General features: G+C 35.9%; 2 protein-coding genes and 1 long non-coding RNA gene across 6 annotated transcripts; 1 reads left to right on the top strand and 2 right to left on the bottom strand.

Annotated features, from left to right (window-relative positions):
• Positions 1-1,872: 1,872 nt before the first annotated feature.
• LOC102663258 (uncharacterized) lies at positions 1,873-2,860 on the bottom strand. Its single transcript, XR_001387138.3, has 2 exons — positions 2,320-2,860; positions 1,873-2,210 (listed from the first exon to the last, which is right to left on the bottom strand). It is a non-coding gene; the product is annotated as an uncharacterized lncRNA (long non-coding RNA).
• A 155-nt stretch (positions 2,861-3,015) lies between these two features.
• On the top strand, positions 3,016-4,794 carry LOC100527780 (basic leucin zipper protein). 2 transcript variants are annotated; one of them, NM_001250356.2, is made up of 2 exons: positions 3,016-3,126; positions 3,663-4,739. In NM_001250356.2, the coding sequence occupies exon 2, from the start codon at positions 3,726-3,728 to the stop codon at positions 4,446-4,448; it is 723 nt and encodes a 240-aa protein (NP_001237285.2). In that variant the 5' UTR covers positions 3,016-3,126; positions 3,663-3,725; the 3' UTR covers positions 4,449-4,739. The 2 variants fall into 2 exon arrangements, with proteins under 2 accessions (NP_001237285.2, XP_025983390.1); XM_026127605.2 differs by lacking the exon at positions 3,016-3,126 and adding an exon at positions 3,211-3,360 and having other exon boundaries at positions 3,663-4,794.
• Positions 4,795-9,313: 4,519 nt separating this feature from the next.
• On the bottom strand, positions 9,314-22,304 carry LOC100797428 (uncharacterized). Of its 3 annotated transcripts, none has more exons than XM_003538007.5 (3): positions 22,033-22,303; positions 17,094-17,405; positions 9,314-9,718 (listed from the first exon to the last, which is right to left on the bottom strand). In XM_003538007.5, exons 1-3 carry the CDS (start codon positions 22,161-22,163, stop codon positions 9,664-9,666), a joined length of 498 nt encoding a protein of 165 aa, XP_003538055.1. In that variant the 5' UTR covers positions 22,164-22,303; the 3' UTR covers positions 9,314-9,663. The 3 variants fall into 3 exon arrangements, with proteins under 3 accessions (XP_003538055.1, XP_006591031.1, XP_006591032.1); XM_006590968.4 differs by having other exon boundaries at positions 9,673-10,081; positions 22,033-22,285; XM_006590969.3 differs by lacking the exon at positions 9,314-9,718 and adding an exon at positions 14,896-15,305 and having other exon boundaries at positions 22,033-22,304.
• Positions 22,305-23,648: the final 1,344 nt, after the last annotated feature.

Raw genomic sequence — 23,648 nt, 5'->3', positions numbered from 1 at the left:
TAGAGTTATTATAGTTTGTTCTGTTGTATAAAGGTTTATAAATACCTGGATTGTAACTATCTCTAACTAGTTTTTCAGATCAATGAAATCAGCTTTGCTTTTCTCTTTTTTCTCTGTTATCTCTCTACTTTCCTCTCAGTTTATCAAAAACCCTCAGAGTGATGGCCAAATTAAGGTGTTGAACAAGTACTAGAACAGTATTTAAGGGCATTTATGCATAACAAGCCATCTCAATGAGAAAAATTCTTGTGTTTAGCCGAGTGGTGCTAAAATGCAACATGTCATTCCACTACCAATTTAACCCCATATGAGGTTACCAATGGCAAACCTCCCCAAGCATTCCTCAGTACATACCAGGAACCTCCTCGGTGAAAGCAATTGATTTCCTCCTAGCCTCACGCCAAGATATGTTTCAACTTCTCAAGAAGAAGCTTGAACGTGCCCAAGAACATAAAAAAGTTGTTGATGCACATCGTAAGGATGTGTGGTTTTTGCTATTGGTGATTGGGTTTACGTGAAGCTGTGCCGCCAAACTTCTTTATCAGGTACCACTTATCAAAAGATGGGAAAACGGTATTATGGTCCCTACCAAATCACAAAGATCATTGGTTCAGTTGCTTATAAAGTGGCTCTACCTGAGTCAGCTAAGATTCATCCAGTGTTCCATTCTTCTTTGCTGAAGCCTTATCATGATCCATCTCAATCTGAACAACCCCTACCTCCAACAGCTATAGAGGGAAAACCAACTATCCAGCAAATCACTATACTGGATCACAAGTGGGATTCGTCTGATTCACCCAAACGCTTGGTTCTGGTGCAATGGCTGGGTTTGCAACCTGAAGATTCCAGTTGGGAAGATTGGACTGAATTGCAAGCTAATTACCACCTTGAGGACAAGGTGTTTCTTGAAGGGGTAAGGAATGATAGAACCCAAGGCCCAATGGATAATCACAAGTTCAACAGGATCTCCAAGAGACCTCAAAGCTAGGACGAATACATCCCCTAAGTAGTATGAGTCATTTATTTGTTTTGTAGTGATCCAGCATTTGTTTTTAATGAGTCAGCTGTTAGTGAATGACTAGAGCTGTTAAGAATCTGTTAGGAGTCTGTTATTTTTCAGTACTGCTATTTTGAATTCCCTAAGCCTTTGTAAGCCTTTATAAAGTCACGTTAGAATGAATGAGAAGACACGAAAGTAATATTCAGCACATCTATCTCCTCTCTACATTTCTGGAGGTATTCTCCTGACCTCAAATTCAGGAAAATAATATTCACTGTCCTTAGAATCTTACCCCTATCAGAAACTCGTTTTCCTTATCCCGTGCTTGCATCTCAAGCTTTGTCAATGTCATTGCACGACTGTGTGTCTTGTTTAGCAGCAAAGTGCAGAACAAATGTCATATTCATAAGAGAAAAAGAAAGGGTCAAATAAATGAATAATCCACTTGAAGTGTATGTAATCTATCTCAATAGCCGTATTGAGGACAATCCATTTATCCAAGCTATATTATCAATTTCAAGTTCCAATATACAATAGATTTTTAAAGATCTCCTTTTCGAAAGGTGACACTAACTGTTGCTGAGCAGTAATTCCATCCTCCATCTTCTATTTTTCGTACCTAAGAGGCTAACAAACGCAAACAATATCCTAAAAAGTGTTTAAGACCAAATAAGTTCAATATCCATTCACAACACAAAAGGATGCTTGATTACCTTTGTTATGCCATTCATTATAACCCGATAAGGCAATAAATATAGGTGGGGGGTCATCTGTTCAAGTTACTGTGAACAGGCTGCAATGTGAAAGAGTGCATTCAGTAACAGATTAAGAAAGATAGAGTTTCCAGTTATAGCATTCACAACACAGAAGGATGGACACAAAACCAACCAATTCACTATTCCAAGTTAGAGTTCACTCAAAAATCCACCCAAATCAAATTTTACATCCACTATTCCAATCATACAACAAAAAGTTGAAATTAAACTTTGCACGCTCAATAATAGGCAACATGACATAGATAATTGTAAGTAGGCAACAAAAAACCACAGTCATATATCCTTCCTCGTCCCATATCACTCAAATTACAGATATCACAAAAATATTCTTGAGGTTCCAAAGCCAAGTGCATACTCTGCAGCAGCTCTCAATCATGTGACAGTGGCAAAGAACATGCACAACAACTTGCAGCCGTTTCCTGATAACAGGATAACTAAAACCAAAAATTCAATTACGCAACTATAAGACGCAAGCAACTAAAAGAAAAGAGTTAACTCAATAAATTAACCAAAACAAAAAATATACTGCAACAAAAAGTGTACCTAAATCAGAGATTTGTCCAGTAACATAATCTCTATTACTCAACAGAGGAACAACAACATATTCACCCAATACTTGTTCCACAGCAAATTCAACAGGTGTGAATCAAGAGAGGACTTGAAGTAAGTGATATCCAAGGCATAATACTGCAAAAGCACATGAATGGAATTCAGAAATATGAAAAAAAATGGGCATTGACGCGAGTTTTGGTGCCTTCGACGGGAAGGGCGAAGGCGTCTATGACGATGATGGCGTCGGAGCGCGCGATTGTCAAGTGGTTGTCCGTTACTACTGTCGACTTGTCTAAATATCGGGACTCTTTTAATCAAGGGACAAAATCTCATGAAGAATTAGGAAATTAGAAATTGAATTATAAAGATTAAGAATAAAGTGATCTTTTAATAAACAGTAAATTAAAAATTAAAATATTAAATAAAAATTTATAATTTATTATAAGATCGTCAAATTTAAATTAAAAAAAATTAATTGACTGATGTAATTACATATATTTCCTGATTAAATTATATAATTCACACCTGATAAAGTAACGGCATTTCCAATTTATAGCAGTAGTCTAAAACGGAAATGCCCGCCAGGGTGGCAGTAGGGACCACTCTCACTGCTCATGTCAATGGAAGAACAGTTCCACATTTTGTATCATAGAGTACTTTGACTTACTCTTTACACAGAAATTAAGGCCAAAGAACAATCTCGAGCAACAAACTTCCATTATGCTCATCTCATCCATTACCATGGGCTAAAAGCTAGCAAGTAGAAACCATCATGTTTCTGGTGCCACCAAGGGCCAGGTAAATGAATCCACTCTAATCTCTAATTTTTTAATAAAAGGAAGCACACTCATGCTTCTTTATTGGCTCTTTCATGACTCATCATGGATTTTTTTTTTTTTTTTGCTACTATTATTCTCTGTCATCTTGCCTCCACTAGAACTTGGATTCTCTCTCCCCTCCCATCTTATTTCAACATTAAAAAAGTTTTTCCTTTATGCTCAATTCTGTATTATTGGGAAGACAATCCAACTGGTTAATCTTTACTTTGCTTAATTAAGCAGCTTTGGGAATCTTTGCACCCTCATCATCTAAATTTAAGAATAGTATTTGACATCACTCCTTGGCAATTGTTTTGTCACATATATTCCTTGATCAGGACTACTCAAAATGATTTTTTTTTTACTGTTTTTGTGTTCTAGGCATATGCTTCTTTCATTCTTTGCATATATTCCATATTAGGTCTGTGCTGTGACATAATATTATATTGGGATGTTCTCATGTTCTATTCCATTTTTCATGTCATGGTGATGGTTAATTTCAAATGGATGTTGCAGATACACTTTTTTTTCTGTTGAGAGATTGCAGCTGAATTTCATTGGGGGGTGCAGAAAGAAAACATGGATGATGGAAATGCTGAGCTTTCTGATAAGCTTTCAGATAATAATGTTCTATTTTTGAATCCAGAGTCATGTAGCAGTTTTCAGGCTTCAAGTAGCAGCAGAACATGCACACACACTCACACTTGCAATCCACCTGGCCCTGATGCTGCTCATACACACACATGCTATCACACACACACCCAAGTTTTTGCACCAGAAGATGATGGCAGGAAGCACTCAAACTCCAAGCAAAAAAGGCCTTCTGGAAACCGAGAAGCGGTTAGGAAGTATAGGGAGAAGAAGAAGGCACACACAGCATACTTGGAGGAGGAAGTTAAGAAATTGCATATGGTGAATCAACAACTAGTGAGGAAGCTACAAGGGCAGGCACTTCTTGAAGCAGAATTAGCAAGGTTGAGGAGCATTTTGGCACGACTTAAGGGGAAAATAGACAGTGAATTGGGTGCTTGGCCCTTTCAAAAACAATATTGTAACACTTCTTACATTTTCAAAGAAGGGGATGCTGGTCTTGAGTGTCAGAAGAACAATTTGCCATGCTTCCATCCACATGTAGGATCATCATCCCAGGTCAACATTTGTGCATGTGGAAAATCCATGATTCCATTGGATGGAAACTGCCAACCTGAAATGGTAGATTGCCAAGTAGATGCAAATAACATGACCAGTACTGAAGGACAAACTGTGGATAACATCATGTCATCTGCATCTCAAGACGGATAGTTTAGCCAGACAAAAATGTCTTTCTTGTGAGTTTCTATCCAATTGCTATCACAGATGATTTGTTTGTTTAGCATTTGTAGTTGATAGGTAAGATGAGGTACATAAAAATATAATCACTGTTACCCTAAAAGGTATGTATGTAAGGACCAGCCCAATAGAAAGTGAGACCTAAAGCAAAAAAAAATTGAGAGAGACTTTATCTATGTTAAAGAAAAGAGTGATATGTGTGACCTTTTATTCAACATGTGTGGTCTTTTTTATTTTAAAAAACTAATAACAAATGTTAGGCCTAAAGCTCAAGCTTTACTTGTTTTACCCTTGGGCCGGCCCTATGTTAGATGATTCATAACTTACTCATGAAGTTTGCAATCTGCAATCTATAGGATATGTATACATAGACAAAGTAACAAAGTTCCTTGTGTAATAAGTTTGTCATGATAAAGAAATTAATACTTTTCTCCAGCTAGAACCTAGAAGTAGTATTAATGTTCCCTCTAAAAGCATCTCATCCTACATGCTACAGCAATATAAAAGTCTTGAGTTCATCTATACCAGCCATTTGTGCTACCTAACTCACATAATCCAAAGCTAATTTTGTAATTAAAAAACTGAGCTTGCTTCCCATATTTAACGATGTAGAATAATTGATATAAAGAGACGTATGTTGAAGTACACCCGCATCATAGTATTGGAAATAAGAGGGGTGAGTAAAACTAAATATTTACCATCAAGACTCAAGAGTAGCCATTTCTTAACCTGCTCCAGATTCTGATGATAAGCCTCGGAACATTAGGTTGTAAGGCTATTCATTCAAAGTGTAAACTGAATGTTATGTCCAGGAAGATGCATCACAACTTTTTTTTCTTTCTTATATCTTTTAATTCTAAGCATAGTCATAGATGATAAATGACTCTTTCCAAGCACCAAGTAAGAAGTAACGTTTGTTATTTTTCCTCTTGCTGTCTCTACCGATTTCTCACAATCTCTGTACCGTCCCATTACGTATATTTTTATAATTATTAATAATTTAATTATATATTTATATGTAATTGTTAGTTATATAATTATTTCCTATTTTATCTTTTTATAATTATTTAAAATATAGAATAACTATTTTAATAGTTAATTAAATAATATTATAATTATACTATTAATTATAAAAAAATAAAAATTTAATTTAATTTTTATATATGTTTGCATTATTTATTTTTTATTGAATTATATATATATATATATATATATATATATCGATTGAATTAAAATGTAATTAATAATTTAATCTATGATATATTTAAAATATATGAACAAATAATTTTTTTTAAAAAAAATGTAAGATGGATTTCCCGCATGTTTTCTTGAACCCGATAAAATCCAATGAAAATGGAGTTGGGTTCCAGTTATTAACAAATGCATCAAGTTCTATCAAAGTTGTTTTTGACTTAAACAAATGTATCTTGACTTAACATCCAGTTATTAACAAATGCATCAAGTTCCATTATCACTACTACAAAAGGACAAGATTCTTTCATAAGTCCCTTGTAGCTTAACCTTAGTAGTTTTGCACTGGTCTCTCCAAGCCAAAACCCAAGTATTCTTTGATACATGGCCTCTTCATGCTTCAACAAATCAAACAAATTTGTTTAAGGTAAGGGGTACACTGACTTTTTGCTATCATCTTAGAGATGGATATAAGCTTAAGCACACAGTTAATATTCTCACAATATACAAGGTGTTTTGAGAGCTTAAGCTTATATCTACACATATTGTTAGATTCTAAACTTAGAATGAATAACAATGAATTGGAATGTTTTTGAATTTTTTGTCCACACATAAGGTTCTCTAACTTTAGTAATTCAAATCTTCGGCTATTTATAGTTTTCATCGAGAAGTAAATGTTGTGACAAAGCGACCTTCTTCTTTGTCTTCTTCATTGTTTATTACTGAAGGTATTTATTGAAGCATTAAATTTAACATCAAATGCATGTCACAAACTTGTCAAATTGATCTAATAATGTAGCTTGCTTGTCTTCCTTTACCTACACTCCAGATCTCACATCAATGGTCACCTTTTGTGCATTCAAATATATTGTAACTTGCTTTGACACACCTTTTAATGGAGTAACTAGCTTTTTCATTGACTTATTTCTCTTTCTTGCTCTTTGACATATCCTATGAAGAATAAAGAAGATTCTTTGCATAGAGGATCAAAACATCATAGCATTAAACATGATTACAAATGCACAAACTAAGCAATTGTTGAGCTATCTATGTTAGACAGACCAAGACACAACACAACTTTTGTCTTTTGTGCTCTAAGATGCAAACTTTAAAACTTAATGTTTGTTTGCATTAATCCAAACATCTGAGGCACCTAATTCATTTTATGCCTTAACACTTATATATTATAAAATAAAATAAGATATAATATTTGAATGTGGCCAACAATCTAGGATGGTGACATATGTTACATAATTTATAATCATGGACATGAAAAATAGAATATTTTATAAAATACTGATACATAATAAAAATAATACCATTTAAAATGAAAAGATGACTAAATTTTTTTATTCTTATAATATATGATTATTTTCATTTGAGTCCTCTTAATTTTCTTTTCTATGTGGTCCTTTTTTATTTAACCTATGATGTCAAGGGGTTCTATTAAGTGATGTTGTGTCTAATAGATATTAAACAAACTTGATTTTGATTAAATAACAGGTGTTAAAATTTCTATTTGTCCGTATTTTTCTTAGCCTATAATTAGGTGATGATGCATCTAACAAAGATTGAACAACAAGCTTCATTTTGCTTAAATAACAAGTGTTAAAATGAAATTTTTCTAATATTAGATTATCAATAGAAATATTTTGAGGTGACCAAGATGGAGTGTGCAAGGACTATGGCCTTTTTGGGAAATATTTGTTTGTTTAGGATTATTATGTTGTCTGGTTACAACTAGTCTTGACTTCGTTGTGATCCCCTATTTTTTGTGTAATCAATTATCCTTATAATTGAGTCCTCTATTGAGTATTTCTACCCACTTGTTTTAGAGATCCTTCAAATTTATGTGATATTTTGAATTGAAGTGCACCCAAGTATTTGGGTATTTGGATTGAGTCTATATCACTTAAACTCCAAAACACAAAAGTAAAAATGTTAATATTTAAAATGATGGAATCAAATTTATTTTAACTCAAAATATTTTCATGAAACAAACATGATATTTTATCCTTTTTCCTAAAGTGTTACATGCACCAATCATTATGTGTTTTACTGTTTTTGTTGCCACTTAAAAATTATTTTGGATAGCCGACGTGATGAGGCCAAGAGGTAAGATCGTTGCCAAATTATAAGGATGAAAATAAAGGCAAATATATTCAAAGTTATTTTGAATTATTTAAATTTATTATCGTTAAAAGATTACAATTTGAGAATAACAGAGTCAACTGAAATCAACAAAGGATATGCGTTGATCATGGGTAGATACGCTCAAAGAGGCAGTTTCAAAAAGAGTGTTAGTGGAACAGGAAGATAAGCTCAGCTGAACAGCAGATAGGAGCAAAAATCAAAGCCTAGAGAGCACGATTGAAGATAAGGTTAGCCGAAACCTTTGTAAACTAGCCAAAATTGATAAAATGACAGTCAATTACCGACCTAACGTGCACAAACATGATCTTAGTCAATTATTTCTTATCTTTTGTATAAATGTGTTTGAAAAATCGTTGGGAACACAATCAAACAAATCAACCAATGCAATTATCTTTTTTCTGCCATTTTTCTTTCAATTTACTTGTTTCTGTTTTGTTGTTTTGAATTTATTTATCTTTAGTCCCATATTTTTTCTAAATTTTGTGATAGTTCACTTTGAAACCAAGTACTTTAAACAGTAAAAAAAATTGTTATATAAAGTGTTTTAGAGACGAAAAATAAAACAAATACATTTTACAAGAATTAAAACGAAAAAATAAATACAAAAACAAAAATGAAAAAAAAATACTCAATCGCAATAACAAAGAATGTATTTAAGCTTCTTTTTTCAACTCTTTCTAGAACAACTTGCACATGGTAGCGTGGTAATGAAACTTGGAGCTATGTCTTCTTAACAAAGTGGTGGTGGTGACTCAATATTGCAGCCTGGGTCCTAGTATGATCCCCAATTAACATGACCATCTGGAATGGGAACAATTGCGGGACTAGCCCTAGGTAGTTGATGACAAAAAGTAACCATGATATTGAGGATGGAAATACTTGTATCGATTCCCACAAATTACGTCGAAATAATCTAATCAAGCCTTCTCAATTTGAGGCCTACTAAATATGCTTCAGGTTGAAGTAAAGACAGTGGTGGTCCAACATGGAGACAAAGGTGTGAGTAACCACAAAAGTACATAAACACCCAAGGTAGTTCATAGCAGTAGAGTGATAATATATAAGATAATGAGTCTACCTAGTGATATTAGCAACACTATTTATGGTGCTTGAACACAAACATATCATCCAAGCTAACCTAAGGTAATCCTAGGAGATAGTGAACTACTCTAATCACTCAATGTTTTGGAATCCTTGGCATAAGGGGTGTGAGCATCATATAGACTTTAAATGGAGTAGTGGGTATCAAATTGGTCCCTCAGTCCTAAAAGGGATTTAGGCAACTGAGACCATCTTGGGCTTGGCACTGTCAACTTGGGCCTAATCATTTAGACCCTACATATATGATCATGTTCAATTTTAAAACAAATTGTAAAATAAAATATCATTACAGTTCAACTAAAGGAAATGTGAAACATAATTGCAAGACAAAAGCTGAAATTTATATAAGTATCTCCTTGCAATCACTCGAACCTGTACCTTACGAAAAGAAGAACATGCAAGCCTGAAAATATTTATAAAATCCTCAACAAGGCATGAAAATATCTTTCATAGTATTCTCAAGAATCCTAAATCGTAACTGCAAATCCAATAAATATGCGGTGAAGCAAATCACCCGTCGGGTTTCTGCTCCATTTTTTTTTACTTGGCTAAGCTGTAAGTTAACAACGTAATATAATCAACTAGACGAAGTACTACTTACGGGTAAACAAACTTAAAAGTTAAACAAGTACACTTTCTACGATAGCAAGCACTTTCAAGCAGGAGAAGTGCCACATCTTCGGGTTTACATTTCTTACCCATCATTAATTTTAATATGCAAACTTCTAACGTTATATGAATGTTAGTGTTGTTTTTTTACAAAGAGCTTGCTTATGTCTTCTGTAACAACATTTTTCCTGAAAATTACAAAATCAGAAATCCATGAATATATATAAAGAAAACACACACACACACACACACAAAGACATTTCAGTTATGAGAATTTGAAGAACAGACAACAAGTATCTCAGCTTTAGCATTGCCTAAAACAAAACAGTAAAAGAAAAGATTAGTAGCATGTTTGCTTGTGCGCTTTTTATGCACGTTTGCCCAACTTGTCACGTCAAGAACGTAGAAGCTATGCTTTATTGCTTCAGAATGGATGGCACAGACGGGAAACCAAACTATAGGACATGGGAATGTGTATGGCAAAGTACTAAACAATTATCCCTAGACATCAGATGCTTCTGGAAGAGGAACAACCAGCATGTGCAGACTGTCTGGAGGAAGTGAGATAGTAAGCATTATTTAACTCAGGATAAATTTCAATTTCAACTTTTCTAAGAAGATAGAATTTTAATTGGTGATGTCATCAAATGCCCTTTCAAAGCAGAGCTATCTATAAAAAGAAAAACAAATGAAAAAAGATGGCCTAGTGCTCAAGCCTCCTGACAGGTAGGGTCTGAAGAGAAGTAGATTAAACACCCTTACCCCCCAAGCAAAGAGGTTGTTCTCGGGATTTGAATCCATGACCTCTCTAGGTCACAGACTCACAGTGCTACAACCTTACCGTTGCACCAAGGATTGTCCCTAGAAAGGAAAGGGAATAAAACAAAAAAGAATAAAATAAGACCAAGAGAAAATTCCAATATTTGCATTGCTTCCTACTCCGGTCCAAGTTACCCAACTCTCTACACAAAGGAATGGGAACATATGTGAGTGCAACATGTACTCATCAGAACAATCTATACTGGTATTTTTAATTTAATAGTTACAACATGAAACCTTCCTGGAAATTAAAAATACAACAGTGAAACACAGTGAAAATTGTGTTGGTATAATGACTCTCTTTTAATAGGAATATGATCAGAAAAATACTAAATATATTGAAAAGAACAGGACTCTTATTGATTATCACTCTTCTTCAATCTGAATCAAGATGATTGTCGCTGAATCAAGAGGGAAGATATCACAACTCCACAAAATCCAAGAGTCCCCTCTCTCTCTCTCTCTCTCTCAATGTCTAACCCAAATACAATCGAACATGTCTCTACAATATTCATTCAATCTTGAGTTAAAGAAGATTAGCTCATAATTCTGCTAATAAAACATCCCTTTCAAATACCATCTGATTAACTTGTACAACAGAGGGTACAGTAGTTCATTTGAGCAAAAGTGGGTATCTCAACCATTTAGAACCTTGAAGGGTGTAATATGAGTGGAGCTATTATACTTAGTACCATACCAAACCCATACCCAAATTAACCACGCAAGCCATTGTTTCAGCCTCTCATTGGTAAATGACCTGCCTTTGGCAAACTGTAGATCCCTCTCTATTTCCTTCTCTGTTTTGTCCTATTTCTTTCTTTCTTAGTGATTATGTCCTCTTTGTTGAAGCAAGGGTTACTAAACAGATTTTTTGGTGAATTTTATTTGTTACAGTATTTCTGGTTTATTGTTCTCGAGTCTTGAAATAAGTTTATTATATCCTGCATCGTTTTCTTGTTATACTGTGTGATAGCCACAACATCGGGCACTTTGTTGTGGCCGCGATGAAGTGCAATCAGTACTTGACATTTTTACCAACTAAGGGCTATTTGCTGGAGATGACAAAGGAGATGTGAGAGCAGCTGACCACATGAGTTTGGGCCTCTGAGGTAGAAGCAGAGAACTACAAGTGTAGACAGCAAAGATGTAAGAGCAAAGGTGTGTTTGTTGTGGTTTGATGGGCTATTATGGGTTGATTGGACATTAGGACTTTTCTTAGGTGATATGCATCTGTTTTTTTGTTTTTTTTTATTTTAAGGTGATTTAGCTGCTATTTCCACCATGGCCATCAGAACTGCCATGAAAATAGTAGTGGCCATCATAGGCAGGCATGTGAAAGTTGCCATGCCATGGTCATTAGATGGCGTTTTTATAAAAAATCCACAATGCCATACTGCAATGATGCTGCCATGGCTGCAATTTGACAACACTAGCTCACATGAATCTTCACATGGTCTTAAACAGAAAGTGCTATCTCTCAATCAGATAGGTTGAGGTAGCCAGCTGAGCTAGCCATCAAGAGCAAAAAGTGCTATCTCTGTAAAATGAGAAAATATAGAGGGATGATAGACTGAAACCGTGTCAGAGTACACAACGGATGCATGTTTATATAGGATAGTTACATCAATTATACATAAATAGAGGATATTTTTTTTCCTCTAAATCAAAAGATAATATCCCTATAAACTATAATTAATACTAGAATCAGAATATTAATTCTGATTTTCAACACTCCTCAAGCTGAAGCCTACTAAGCAATCAGCTTGTTACAAGAAAATTAATTCTAAACAATAAACAAAAAAGTGAGCTCCACTAAAAAGGCAATAGTTTGAATGACAACTCAGGGATGCTGGTGAAGTCAGGGAATATGGCTAGAATGAGAGAGCTGGAATATTGCATCAGCCTAAGAAAAGCAAGTTCCGACTTTCTTAAAACCATCATTTGGAAGCTTCAAACCAATATTTTGAAGATGACTCAAGGATCTAGGGGAAATCGAGGAATATTACTAGAAAGAGAGAGCTGGAATATCCATCAACCTAAGAAAATTCAAAGCAAGTTCAAATCTTCTTAAAACCAAGATTTAGAAGCTTCAAACAAACATCGGAGACCCAAAACTATTGAAACTTAAAAAGGAGGAAATAGTGGCAGAAACACACAACCAGCGAAGCACAAAAGTCACCGAGAAACACGCCGGAAAAATACAGTGACAAAGAGGCAATCAGAAAGTTTTCCGCCGGAAAATGAGCAGCGAGCTGAAGGTGGTTGCCGGAAAGCATGCTGAAAAAGAGACGGCGGCAGGATATGTGACATACATTCTTTGCCGAAAAATGAACGACTAGGAGGCAGTGACAAACCACTGGCTAAAATTCTCACAAGAACCCGAAGTAGCCAAGAGAGTGCAGGAAAATGAAAAATGTAAGGTGAGTTAGGCTCATAACCCACTTTCTGACATAGTATCAGATCCTATCTTGGATGGATCCCTATGTTTGTCACACTCTAGGCAGGTAGTGTTGAGCGTGAGGGGGATGTTGGAAAAAGTCACCTAAATTGTCGTCACCTGTAGATAGAAGGAGTGTGTAGAAAGTTCCACATGACGGGTAGCCGTAGGCAAAAGGGGACATGTTGAAGTCCCACAATGATTAATATAGTGTCGAGATAAACTATATAAGCGGGCAGCAATCCTCACTTTTCAAGCCGGCTTTGTAGGTTTGAGTTAGGCTCATAACCCACTTTCTAACATGGTATCAGAGCCTATCCTGGATGGGTCCATGTGTTTGTCACGCTCTAGGCAGATAGCCTTGAGAGTGAGGGGGAATGTTGGAAAAAACCACCTAAATTGTGGTCACCCCTAAATAGAGAGGGTGTGTTGAAAGTACCAAATGGTGGATAGTCATGGGCAAAAAGGGACATGTTGAAGTCCCACATCAACTAAAGATAGTGTTAGAATAAACTATATAAGTGGGAAGCAATCCTTACCTTACAAACCAGTTTTGTAGGATTGAGTTAAGCCCAAACCTACTTTCTGACAAGGTATCAGAGTCTATCCTAAATGAGTTCCTATGTTTGTCATGATCTAGGCAGGTAGCCTTGAGCATGATGGGAGATGTTGGAAAAAGCCACCTAAATTGTGGTCACCCCTAGATAGAAGGGATGTGTTGAAAGTTCTACATGGGGAGTAGCTGGGGCAAAAGGGACATATTGAAGTCCCATATCGGCTAAACATAGTGTCAAGATAAACTATATAAGTGGCAAGGAATCCTCACCTTACAAGTCGGTTTTGTAGGGTTGAGTTAGACTCATAACCCACTTTCTGACAACAAACAAACAGTACCTGCAACAAAAGAAAGAAGCTGGAAAAACAAACGGGTTACAAAAGAGAGAGCACGTCGAACGAGCTCATAATGGCCCCAAACTGCAGGGGTAGAAGTGTAAAGAAGGGATGTCGCTAGAGGTGGAAGCATGCCGGCAAAGGCACCATCACGCGCCTTCATGTGTCAGAGAACAGTGACGCGTGGGTGCTGTTTGGCTCATTAGGGAAAGAGTGTGTGGGAGCTCACGAAATGCTGGATGGGGAAGTGGGTTGCTAGGAAAGCTTAAAATGTCACTGGAAAAGGTGTGGCGAGTATAAAGGTCCACCAGAAAGAGGGCGACAAGCAAAAGGCCTCATCAGGGACAATGGGTCGCCAGAAAAGTGACGGTGGCCAAAAATGTCACCGGAAAAAGAAGAAAGGGTCATCGAAAGATAGGTGAAGAGCAGAAAGGTCCACCAGGATGTGGAAAAAACGGTGAGAAGTAGAGAGGTTCACCAGAATGTGGAAAGAATCGCTGGAAAAGGCGCGGCAAATATAAAGGTCCACCAGAAATTAGAAAAAGAATGATAGAAGAAAGGTAGTGAGCAAAAAGGCTCACTAGGGACAGTGGGTCCCCGTTGAGGAATGGTTTTTCCTTATTCTCTCAACGTAGCTTTTGATACCATGTAAAATGAGAAAATATAGAGGGATGATAGACTGAAACCGTGTGTCAGAGTACACAACGGATGCGTGTTTATATAGGATAATTACATTAAATACTAATAATGAGACGATATGTTTCCTTTAAATCAAATACTAATAAATCTATAAATTATATATTTCTGATTCTTAACACTCTCAAAAGGAATTGTGCTTGACATTGTGGAAGAAACTGGGATGCTAGATTGCAAATCAACTGATAAGCCAATGTACCTCAACAATAAACTTCTATACCAGATTAAGGGGAATTGTATTTAGACCTGGGAAAATATTGGAGACCAGTGGGAAAATAAACTGCCTCGATAAAACCACAACAAATATATCCCTTTCCATTGGAGTTGTTAGTTAAACTATCCCGTGACAGCCATTGGGATGCAATGGACAATGGTTTGGATCTTGAGATATATTCTTCTCCTAAAATAGGGTTTATCTATGAGAGCTGTCGCAATATGGACATTGTTACTTATACAAATGTAGACTGGGCTGACTCTTCTCTGGTAAGAAAAAAAAGCCTTTCACATTACCTTAGATCTGGATTTTCATTAATGAACTGGACATATATAAAATTATTGCTATTTAGTCAAAGAAAATATTATCTCCTAAGAAATCACTATAATTGTGAAATCTAGTGATCAACTAGCACATATTTTCACCAAGTCTCTCTAGGGCAATAGGATACCTTATGCTAAGATTACATAATATTCTCTTATTTATGATTAGATTGATCTTATGTAATCAATATAGACATGATTCACACTCTTAACACTTGTAATCTAATGAGATCATGAACCATTTGCTTTAACTTTGACAAATTTGGATGACATAAGCGATCATGAAGAAGTTTAGGAGATGGAGCAGCAACACAGGACACAAAAGAACTTGTTTCCAGATAGTAGAGTCCTCTTGACTCACGTCCTACTCCAATTGTAAGACCTGTACCACCTTCCTGTATAATAAAGGAATCATCACAGAATGTTACAGAACAATTTAGAGACTTGGTTAACTAACTTAGAGAAATTAAACCAAAAGGACAATTAGGAACAAAAAGGACAGATTTTAAGGTTAAGGAAGGGCATAGAGAAATTTGACCAATTCCTTTAGAAGTCACATTGGATCCATTTGCAAAGTTTATAAGATGAGGAAACTTTTGGGAAGACATGGAGGTAAACAAAGATGCATCACCAGAAATATGATCAAAAGCACCTTTGTCAATCACCCATGGACCTTGAATGTCCATAGATTGAGAAATGCAAGCTGTTGAAATACTAGAGGTTAAAGGAGGTTGAGCTTGTCTGCTGGCTTTTAACCTTAGATATTCCTGATATTCTTCATCAGAGAATTTAGGCTCGGCTCTCTTGAGTTTGGATGCATCTGTTGTCTTGTTAGGGATACCAAATAAATTCAAGCATTTTTCCAAGTATGCCCAGTTCCTCTTGCAAAATGTGCATTCAATATGGTCTTTTCTAGTAATCCTCTTGTTAGGCATGGTGAGGAAGATCAGACCTGGTCATTTTGCTGTAACAGGAAAAGAATAAGACCCAAAAGAGAAAAAAAAAGATGTTGAACACAGTCTTCATACTGAGGCAAATTGAAGAGGGACTTGAAATAGGGCCAATAGGCAACGACAAGCAGCTGGTGGCAGCAACATAACTTTCCAGTGACAGTAGAACCAACAACTCAAGTATTTCCCAAAAACAGAGTACAAACCCAAGACCAAGAAAGGGTTACATTCAAACCCACAAACCAAACACGGAAGAAACGACGAATCAGGGCCTAAAAAGGGACCAGGAGCCTCCGGCAATTACTATGGCAGTGGTCAGGTGACATTCCGACAATGGACACACAGCGCGTGAACTGCACACGCCTTACAAGGTGGTGTACAAAAGCTGCACGTGGGAATGAAATAGGACCTGTGACCACTTGGGTTCTGCCTCGCTCAGAAAGGCACTCTAGATCTGGTGTTTGCCAGATAAACATCGGCGGTGGACGGTGGCTGGAGACAATGGCTGGCAGCGGAAACCAGGCAGAGCGGGATTGACCCGCTATGATACCAAATTGAGACTCAGATACTTGAATAATAATACTTGAATAATAATACTTGAGTGTCTCACACACAGCTGAAATGTATTTATACATTAAGAGTTCAAATACAAGCTGTCTCTCTATGACAAATGACTACGGCAGAGACAAGACACTAAAATATAAAATAACATAAAAGCTATACATATATAAATCTAACATATATAGTATAAGCTAGCTTTTACCCATTCATTGTCGGTTTTTGGTCATTAATTTTCAAAGGGGTTGCTGTCTCGGATGTGCAAGGGGAATGGAGAGCTATATTATTTTCTTTTCTTTCCCTTTTTCTTCACTTAAGGTGGAAGTCTCTTTTTTAATCAAAATAATAATACTAATAAGTAATGACCTGTATAATATCTACACATTGTCTCAACAAAACTAAAATAACAAAGTATAGAAAACAATACAAAATTGCAAAAAACAGTACTAAATTGATGAAATCAATATCTAAATTATAAACAGACAGCAGGGCAGAGCTCATTTCAAATTCAATCTAAGTGCATAACTTGTGTAAATTCACCCCATGTCACCCGATGCATCAATTCAAGATAAAATTTTAAAAAACAAACAAACTCTAACTTCTAAAAATAACTAGCAGCAAATGCACAAATAAGTCAAAAAGCAGACAGCTATCTGTTTACACATCACTACATACCTTCCACTGATCTGAGGTGGAACTAGCATACTACCAGAAGTTTCTGGAACATTCCTTGAATGGGGCAAGTTTGCTCTGGGAACTTTACTACGAACAGTAGAGGATGCCATTCCATTTGAGTCTCGCTTCCGTGAAGCATTTTCAGCTTGAGCAGCGGCAACTCGAGAGAAGTGGTCACTAGCACTCATTAGATTAGATGAGACAGTGGGTGCATCCAAAAGAAGAGAAGCATCAGGAAGTTTCTCCACTGAAGGCGGAGATGAATGTGGTTTATTTTCTAGCTGCTGGTTAGATGAAGATCCAGATTTAGTCCTACACATTGAAAATGCATTAATATTGAGAATAGAGAACAATGTTGGTCAAGAAAGGTGAAACGATACATTGTTACTATAGTTTATGTTTGTTAACACTTTGCATAAGACGACAAAAACAGACGTGTCACACACTGATGCACACATGTATAAAACATGCCTTTATCTCCAGGTCCTTTCTTTTGTACTTTTCAGGAAAGCAGAATTTTTATGGGATCTAGCTCACTGATGTAGTTATGATGAGACTCTTTAAGGTTAACATGTATGATGTATCTTACACAAAAATCATGAAAAGAGTTACGTTCCATTTTCTTTACATGACAATGAAATTTTAATTAGAAGAGATACATGGGTCACTGATGCAGTTACGATGTGACTCAGGATCAAGTAACCACTCCATTGGTCAAAGATTTTTAGAAGAGGTTAATGAGCAATTACTTATTTACTTCATTACTGCTTGAGTGCTTGAATGGTTATATGTTCCTAGATTAGAAATTCCGTTTACCGAAATTTCCTATTTTGTAATTTCCCAAAAGAAATCATTGTGCAACATCAGCACAAAAGCATGGGGAGAAAAAGGAATGTAAAAATTAAATTATATGAGCAGAAAAGGGCTCTCTGCTCTCTCTGAATTTCCATCAAAGACAGACCCCTGAAGAAACCATAGAAGTACAACATAAGAGAGCTTGCATGAAAATTCTTTCACAGATAAGCTAAAAATATATAAACCACAGTGAACCAGTGAATTTTAACACTAAACTCAAATCAGGTAAACACCAAAGGCTTCTTTATAAATCACACTGAGACAATGCAATCTTCTCCCTCTTCCTTCTATGAAAATTGCACAATCTTTTCAAGGGCATTAAAGTTGCACAATGATTCAGCAAGAAACACTCCAAAAATATTCAGGGATAAATTATGACTCTCAAAAGATGTCCAAAGCATTATAAGCAGCAAATGCAACAACCAAGTCTTTTCCCACGAGGTGGGTTGGCTTCACGGATCAAACAACACCATAAAGTTCTATGATGAATATGGACAGTGTCTAGGGTGGACCACCATCATAGGTGCCACCATGCACCACAATTCACGCCCGTTAGATTCATCTGGTGCAAAGTCTTATTGTAAAATTAGATAAAATATAGAGGGATAATAGACTGAAACCGTGTGTCAAAGTACACAGCGGATGCTTGTTTATACAGATAGTTAGTATTGATTACACATAATTAGAGGATATTCAGTTTCCTTTAAATCAGATATTGTATCCTATCACATCATTATACATTAAATTCCTTATTCCCAACACTTATCATAGACTCTCCCTACCAAATTATATCCTTCCCTTCCAACTTTCCTCCCTTCCAACACGTCCACCACTGCTGCACTCCAGTTGCCACCAAACCAATCAGAGATCACAATCATAATAATGCAAACATTTCGTGTTAATTTCATTAAACCAAATTATGGCTGCAAACCATAAACATTACACACTTACACAATCAAAACAAAATAAAAACCGAAGAATCGTTTCCTGATTTAAGAAACATTAGCATAAAACAGTGGTTCCTCTCTCGCTAAAAAATAGAGATTTATCTACTTCTAAAAAAAACTTAAGAGAAATTTCATAATCCATTTCAGATCAAGTGATCTCTTGTGAAGGAGGATGGTTAAGGTCGAGATAGAAGATTCTAGAACTGGTCCCGTTAACATCACCTTTATTATGGTTCAAATCGATCATGGAGGACAAGTCCGAATCACTTGTCATCACGTGGTGGAACTCAATTGCGGCAATGGGGTGATGATTGTAACCAAACCCAAAGCCACATGGATCGGCCATGCTGGCGTGTAGGACAATGTCGAAATATAAAACCTGGTAGGCCACTAGCGCTGCACCGAAAAAAAAATGGTAACTGGTTCCGGAAGGGGACGGCAGTGGGGGTGTGGTTCAGGTTGGGCAGAGGGGGTGAGATTCAGGTTGAGCGGCGACATCATGGTTGCAGCTGGAGGACTCGATGGTTGGAAGGGAGAGCGAAATTAGTCTTTGCCTTAGGACCGCAAAACTCACATGCAGAGGAAATTAAGACAAGAAGGCATAGGTCATACAAGATCTCCGAAGGAAGCAGTTGACCAACGATGTAAGGCGTTTGGCAGCAGCAGGAGCATAGAAGGAGGGTGGCAGCAGCAGCAGCCATGAAGGAAGGAAGGGAAGTAGGAGATGATTTGGTAGGAAGGGTCTATGATACGACTTTGCACCGTAGATGAATCTAAAAGTTGTGAATTGTGGTGCATGGTGCACAACCTATGATGCTGGTCTGCCATAGAATCTGTCATGAATATGAGCTACAGTACAATTCAAAAGCAAAATCTACACATTGCCTTTGTAATAGGAAACCTTAACAAGGATCGGCACCCCCACCCTAACTTGGCTAAAATTTGGATTGTAGTTGAATAAGTTAGCATGACCAATAATCTTTATATTTCCTGCATTTACTTTCAGTCTTTGTTGCAGTTCTTAGAAACAAAACATTATCTTTTAGGCTAATGATGAGAATCATGAAACTGGCCAAATACAGGCTAAAGGTCCAAGTGGAGAAGGACGAAGCCCAAGTGGAGAAGGACAAAGCCCCCGAGTGGAGAAGGATGAAGGCCCAAGTGGAGAAGGATGAAGGCCCAGAGGCAGAGACACTATCAAGACAATTAATTGTTGCTGAAGGCCCAAACTAATTTGAAGGCCCAAGTTAAATATGTTTTTAGTTATAATTTATTTTTATTGTAATTTTGGCCCAATTGGACTGCGGTAAGACCGGCGATTTTGTACGGAACAGAATGTTGGGCGGTCAAGAGCCAACATGAGACTAAAGTAGGTGTAGCGGAGATGAGGATGTTGCGGTGGATGTGTGGTAAGACTCGACAGGATAAAATTAGAAACGGAGCTATTAGAGAGAGGGTTGGAGTAACGCCTATTGTAGAGAAGATGGTGGAAAATAGACTTAGGTGGTTTGGGCATGTAGAGAGAAGACCGGTAGACTCTGTAGTGAGGAGAATAGACCAGATGGAGAGAAGGCAAACAATTCGAGGCAGAGGAAGACCCAAAAAGACTATAAGAGAGGTTATCAAGAAGGATCTCGAACTTAATGATTTGGATAGAAGTATGGTACTTGATAGAACATTATGGCGGAAGTTGATCCATGTAGCCGACCCCACCTAGTGGGATAAGGCGTTGTTGTTGTTGTTGTTGTAATTTTAGCCCAAACTGTTTAGAAGGTCCATGCCTATTTTTATCTTTTTGTTCAGACACACTATAAATATTGATTTTTGTTTTGAATGAAAAAAACTTTTGGCATTTGATAAAATTGGGTGAGAGTTTCTCTCTGGGTTCCTTGTTGAACCAATTATCAGACTTATCAAGGTAATCATTGTAGCGTCTACCCTGACTTATCTTCCTTCACTGGAAGTGGCGTCTACCCTGACTTATCTTCCTTCACCGGAAGTGGCGTCTACCCTGACTTATCTTCCTTCACCAGAAGTAGCGTCATCCAAACCTCCATAGCCAGTATCAAGCGATCCGCTCCTACTCAGGTTCACATCAGGCTATGCCGCAATACTGTTCTTACCAGTAAACAGTTTCAATGGTGTTGAATATTTAGGTTTAGGATTGGGAAAAAAGGGAAAGAGAGAAAAATGGCACAAAAATACTGAAAATATAATTGATGGATATAATATATTACAATACCTTAACCTAATACTCCTATTTATACTATTAATTAATTAGGTAAAAGTACTAGTAGAACTAGTACAAGCCTAACCAGTTAATTAGGTAATGAAACAAATCAAGAAAGATATCCTAAATATTCTGTAACAAACTGTTGCTACATTGTGATGGTTATATACTTTCTCCCCAAGAAAGAATTGCAAAAAATGCAAACAACACAAAATAAAACAAATCTCTTTAAATATCCATCAAAGACAGAGCCTTGAAGAAATTATAGGCAAACGCATGCAGAATTCTAATGCCAGAACAATGAGTTTGTGTATACTACCAAACTGCAAGCTATGAATATGCCATTTAAAAGTTTTAATAGAAATGACATGTCATGTGTTTTCAACCCCACCTACTTCCTAATTGTGTTTCTAATGGGGAATTTTCAGCAGGGATCATCCCCCACTCCCAACCCCACCTGTCTCTTCAGCTAAAAATTGCATTAAACCAAAAAGCTAACCATATGCAATCGGCTATATATGCAAAGCTCCAACATTGAACTTTTATTTCAGATAAGTTAGCAGGTCTAAGAAACCAAACAATTTCTTCTCCTAGGTTGCGTATGAGCTAACTTTTGGGGTTGAGTTAGATAAAACTCACATTCTAAGAATACACATCATTCTTTGTGTCAGTTCCCAATGCATAAAGTGCAAACAAAAGACAAGAATCTATAAAGCTAAAAATGCCAACTACAACACAAGCCAGTGTATCTCAAAATTAAAATTGCGAAAGAATACAGAAAAATTATCGCTATATCTCACAGCAAGAAACCAAAATCACTAAAAAAATAATAACCCAAGAAATTAAACACTGAAAGCACAAAGCAATTAGAACAACTTTGTGAAAAAGCAAAGGGAAATGGAATTACTTGGAACGAAGAGGAGGTGATTGGGGCTCCTCCTTTTTACGGTGTTCTTCTTCAGTGGGTTCCGGAACGTCGTCGTCTGAAGAGGAAGCGTAATCGACAAGCGACATTTTAAATTTGTCTCTCTCGGTCATCTGGCGTCACAAGTTGCGGTGGTTTTCGGCCGTTGACGGCGATTCTGGGTTTCTTCTGCGGTGTGACACACAGTGGGTGTAACGAGTGAGAGCCTTGTAGATTGCACACTACCACACAAAATGATATATTTTGCTCTTTCTTAACATCGACCTTATGAAATATTGTAAGAATTGATGTCAGAAGTGAAAAAAAATTATTAAAAAAGATAAATATTTTTTAATTTTATTAGCAAGTATTTTTTTTTTTTGGATTTCTAACGAGTAATATTTTTAATAAAAAAAAATAATAACTCTTTGGCCTTAACTCTGAGTGATAATATTTATTCAAATATGAAAAAGTATTTTATATGACAATTTTATTATTTAATTAAACTCTTAAAAAATACTTTAAAAACATTTTTAAAAAAAATCAAACATACATTGATATAATATACAAAAATTAATAAATGCATGTAAGTAAATTAAACTTGAAAAGAAATATTAATATAATTTTTAATGCCATTAATATTATATAATTTTATAAGAAACATGTAAATAAATAGTTCATATATAGTATCGCATAATTTTTTTTATTTAATTTACATTTTAAAAAAAATCTTTATGCAGCATATTTTAAAAATAAAAATCCTAGTGTATATTAATATAATATACAAAATTGATAATATATATACATATAAATTAAAACTTGAAAATAAATATTAATCTACCATTTACTATTATTATATTATTATATGAAGCCTTTTTTTATATTGATTATTATGGGGTCTCTACATCTATTGTAGAACCAATGTCAAAGATTCTTTTAACATTGAAAATTTTTACCGATATAGAATCTCAAGTTGTTCCTATTCACCAATGTTAAACATTCTAACATTTTATTTTACGAATGAGGGGGAAGGGATTCATGTTAGGTCATTTCACCCACAATTTGATGGTGATATTGTAGCATTTATACTTATGTCTTCGGTGTGATCTTTTGTTCTTAACATTGTTTTAGTTTCCTATTACTTTATAGGAATTTGTTTTAATAGAACCCTTTAAAAATATAAAATAAAAATAAAAATTATTTTTGAACTTAGAATTCTTAAGTGTGGAAAAGTTGATAAACCGATATTTGATGTTATTTTTTTAGTGATTTTTCATGCCAATTTGATTCATTGTAACACACTTTCGAAGACAATTTGGAAAAATAATTTAGAAGCATTAATGTTGTCGTCCAAAGCTCGAAAGATGAACTTGTGAAGATGCTAACATGGATTAACACAGATGAGATAAGCCTGGCAATTTTTGGAGGAACAAAAACTTTTGTTGTTACGGCTTAGGCCAGTTAGTCACGAAAATTGTAAGAGCATAGTAATCTTGTACGAGTTCTAACTTTGTACGCGCGCGGTATTTTTTTACAAGTTTGTACATCTATAGCACGCTTAAATAGAGAAATTAGGTTTATCTCGGTATCTTTTCTCCTATTCACATAAATTATAGGTA

The sequence above is a fragment of the Glycine max genome, chromosome 11, assembly GCF_000004515.6.
Source record: "Glycine max cultivar Williams 82 chromosome 11, Glycine_max_v4.0, whole genome shotgun sequence".
Taxonomy (NCBI): Eukaryota; Viridiplantae; Streptophyta; class Magnoliopsida; order Fabales; family Fabaceae; genus Glycine; species Glycine max.
The sequence above is the reverse complement of the archived record's forward strand: the minus strand, read 5'-3'. Positions and strand labels throughout refer to the sequence as shown.

What these genes read in the sequence shown, in the direction of transcription:
- LOC100797428 (XM_003538007.5), bottom strand. Translation starts at nt 22,163, where the DNA reads ATGACCGAGAGAGACAAATTTAAAATGTCGCTTGTCGATTACGCTTCC. An exon ending in TCACCTCCTCTTCGTTCCAA is followed by an intron (nt 17,406 to 22,032) that starts GTAATTCCATTT and finishes TTCAATGTGTAG; the next exon opens with GACTAAATCTGGATCTTCAT. An exon ending in CCACCTCAGATCAGTGGAAG is followed by an intron (nt 9,719 to 17,093) that starts GTATGTAGTGAT and finishes TGTAATTTTCAG; the next exon opens with GAAAAATGTTGTTACAGAAG.
- LOC100527780 (XM_026127605.2), top strand. Translation starts at nt 3,726, where the DNA reads ATGGATGATGGAAATGCTGAGCTTTCTGATAAGCTTTCAGATAATAAT.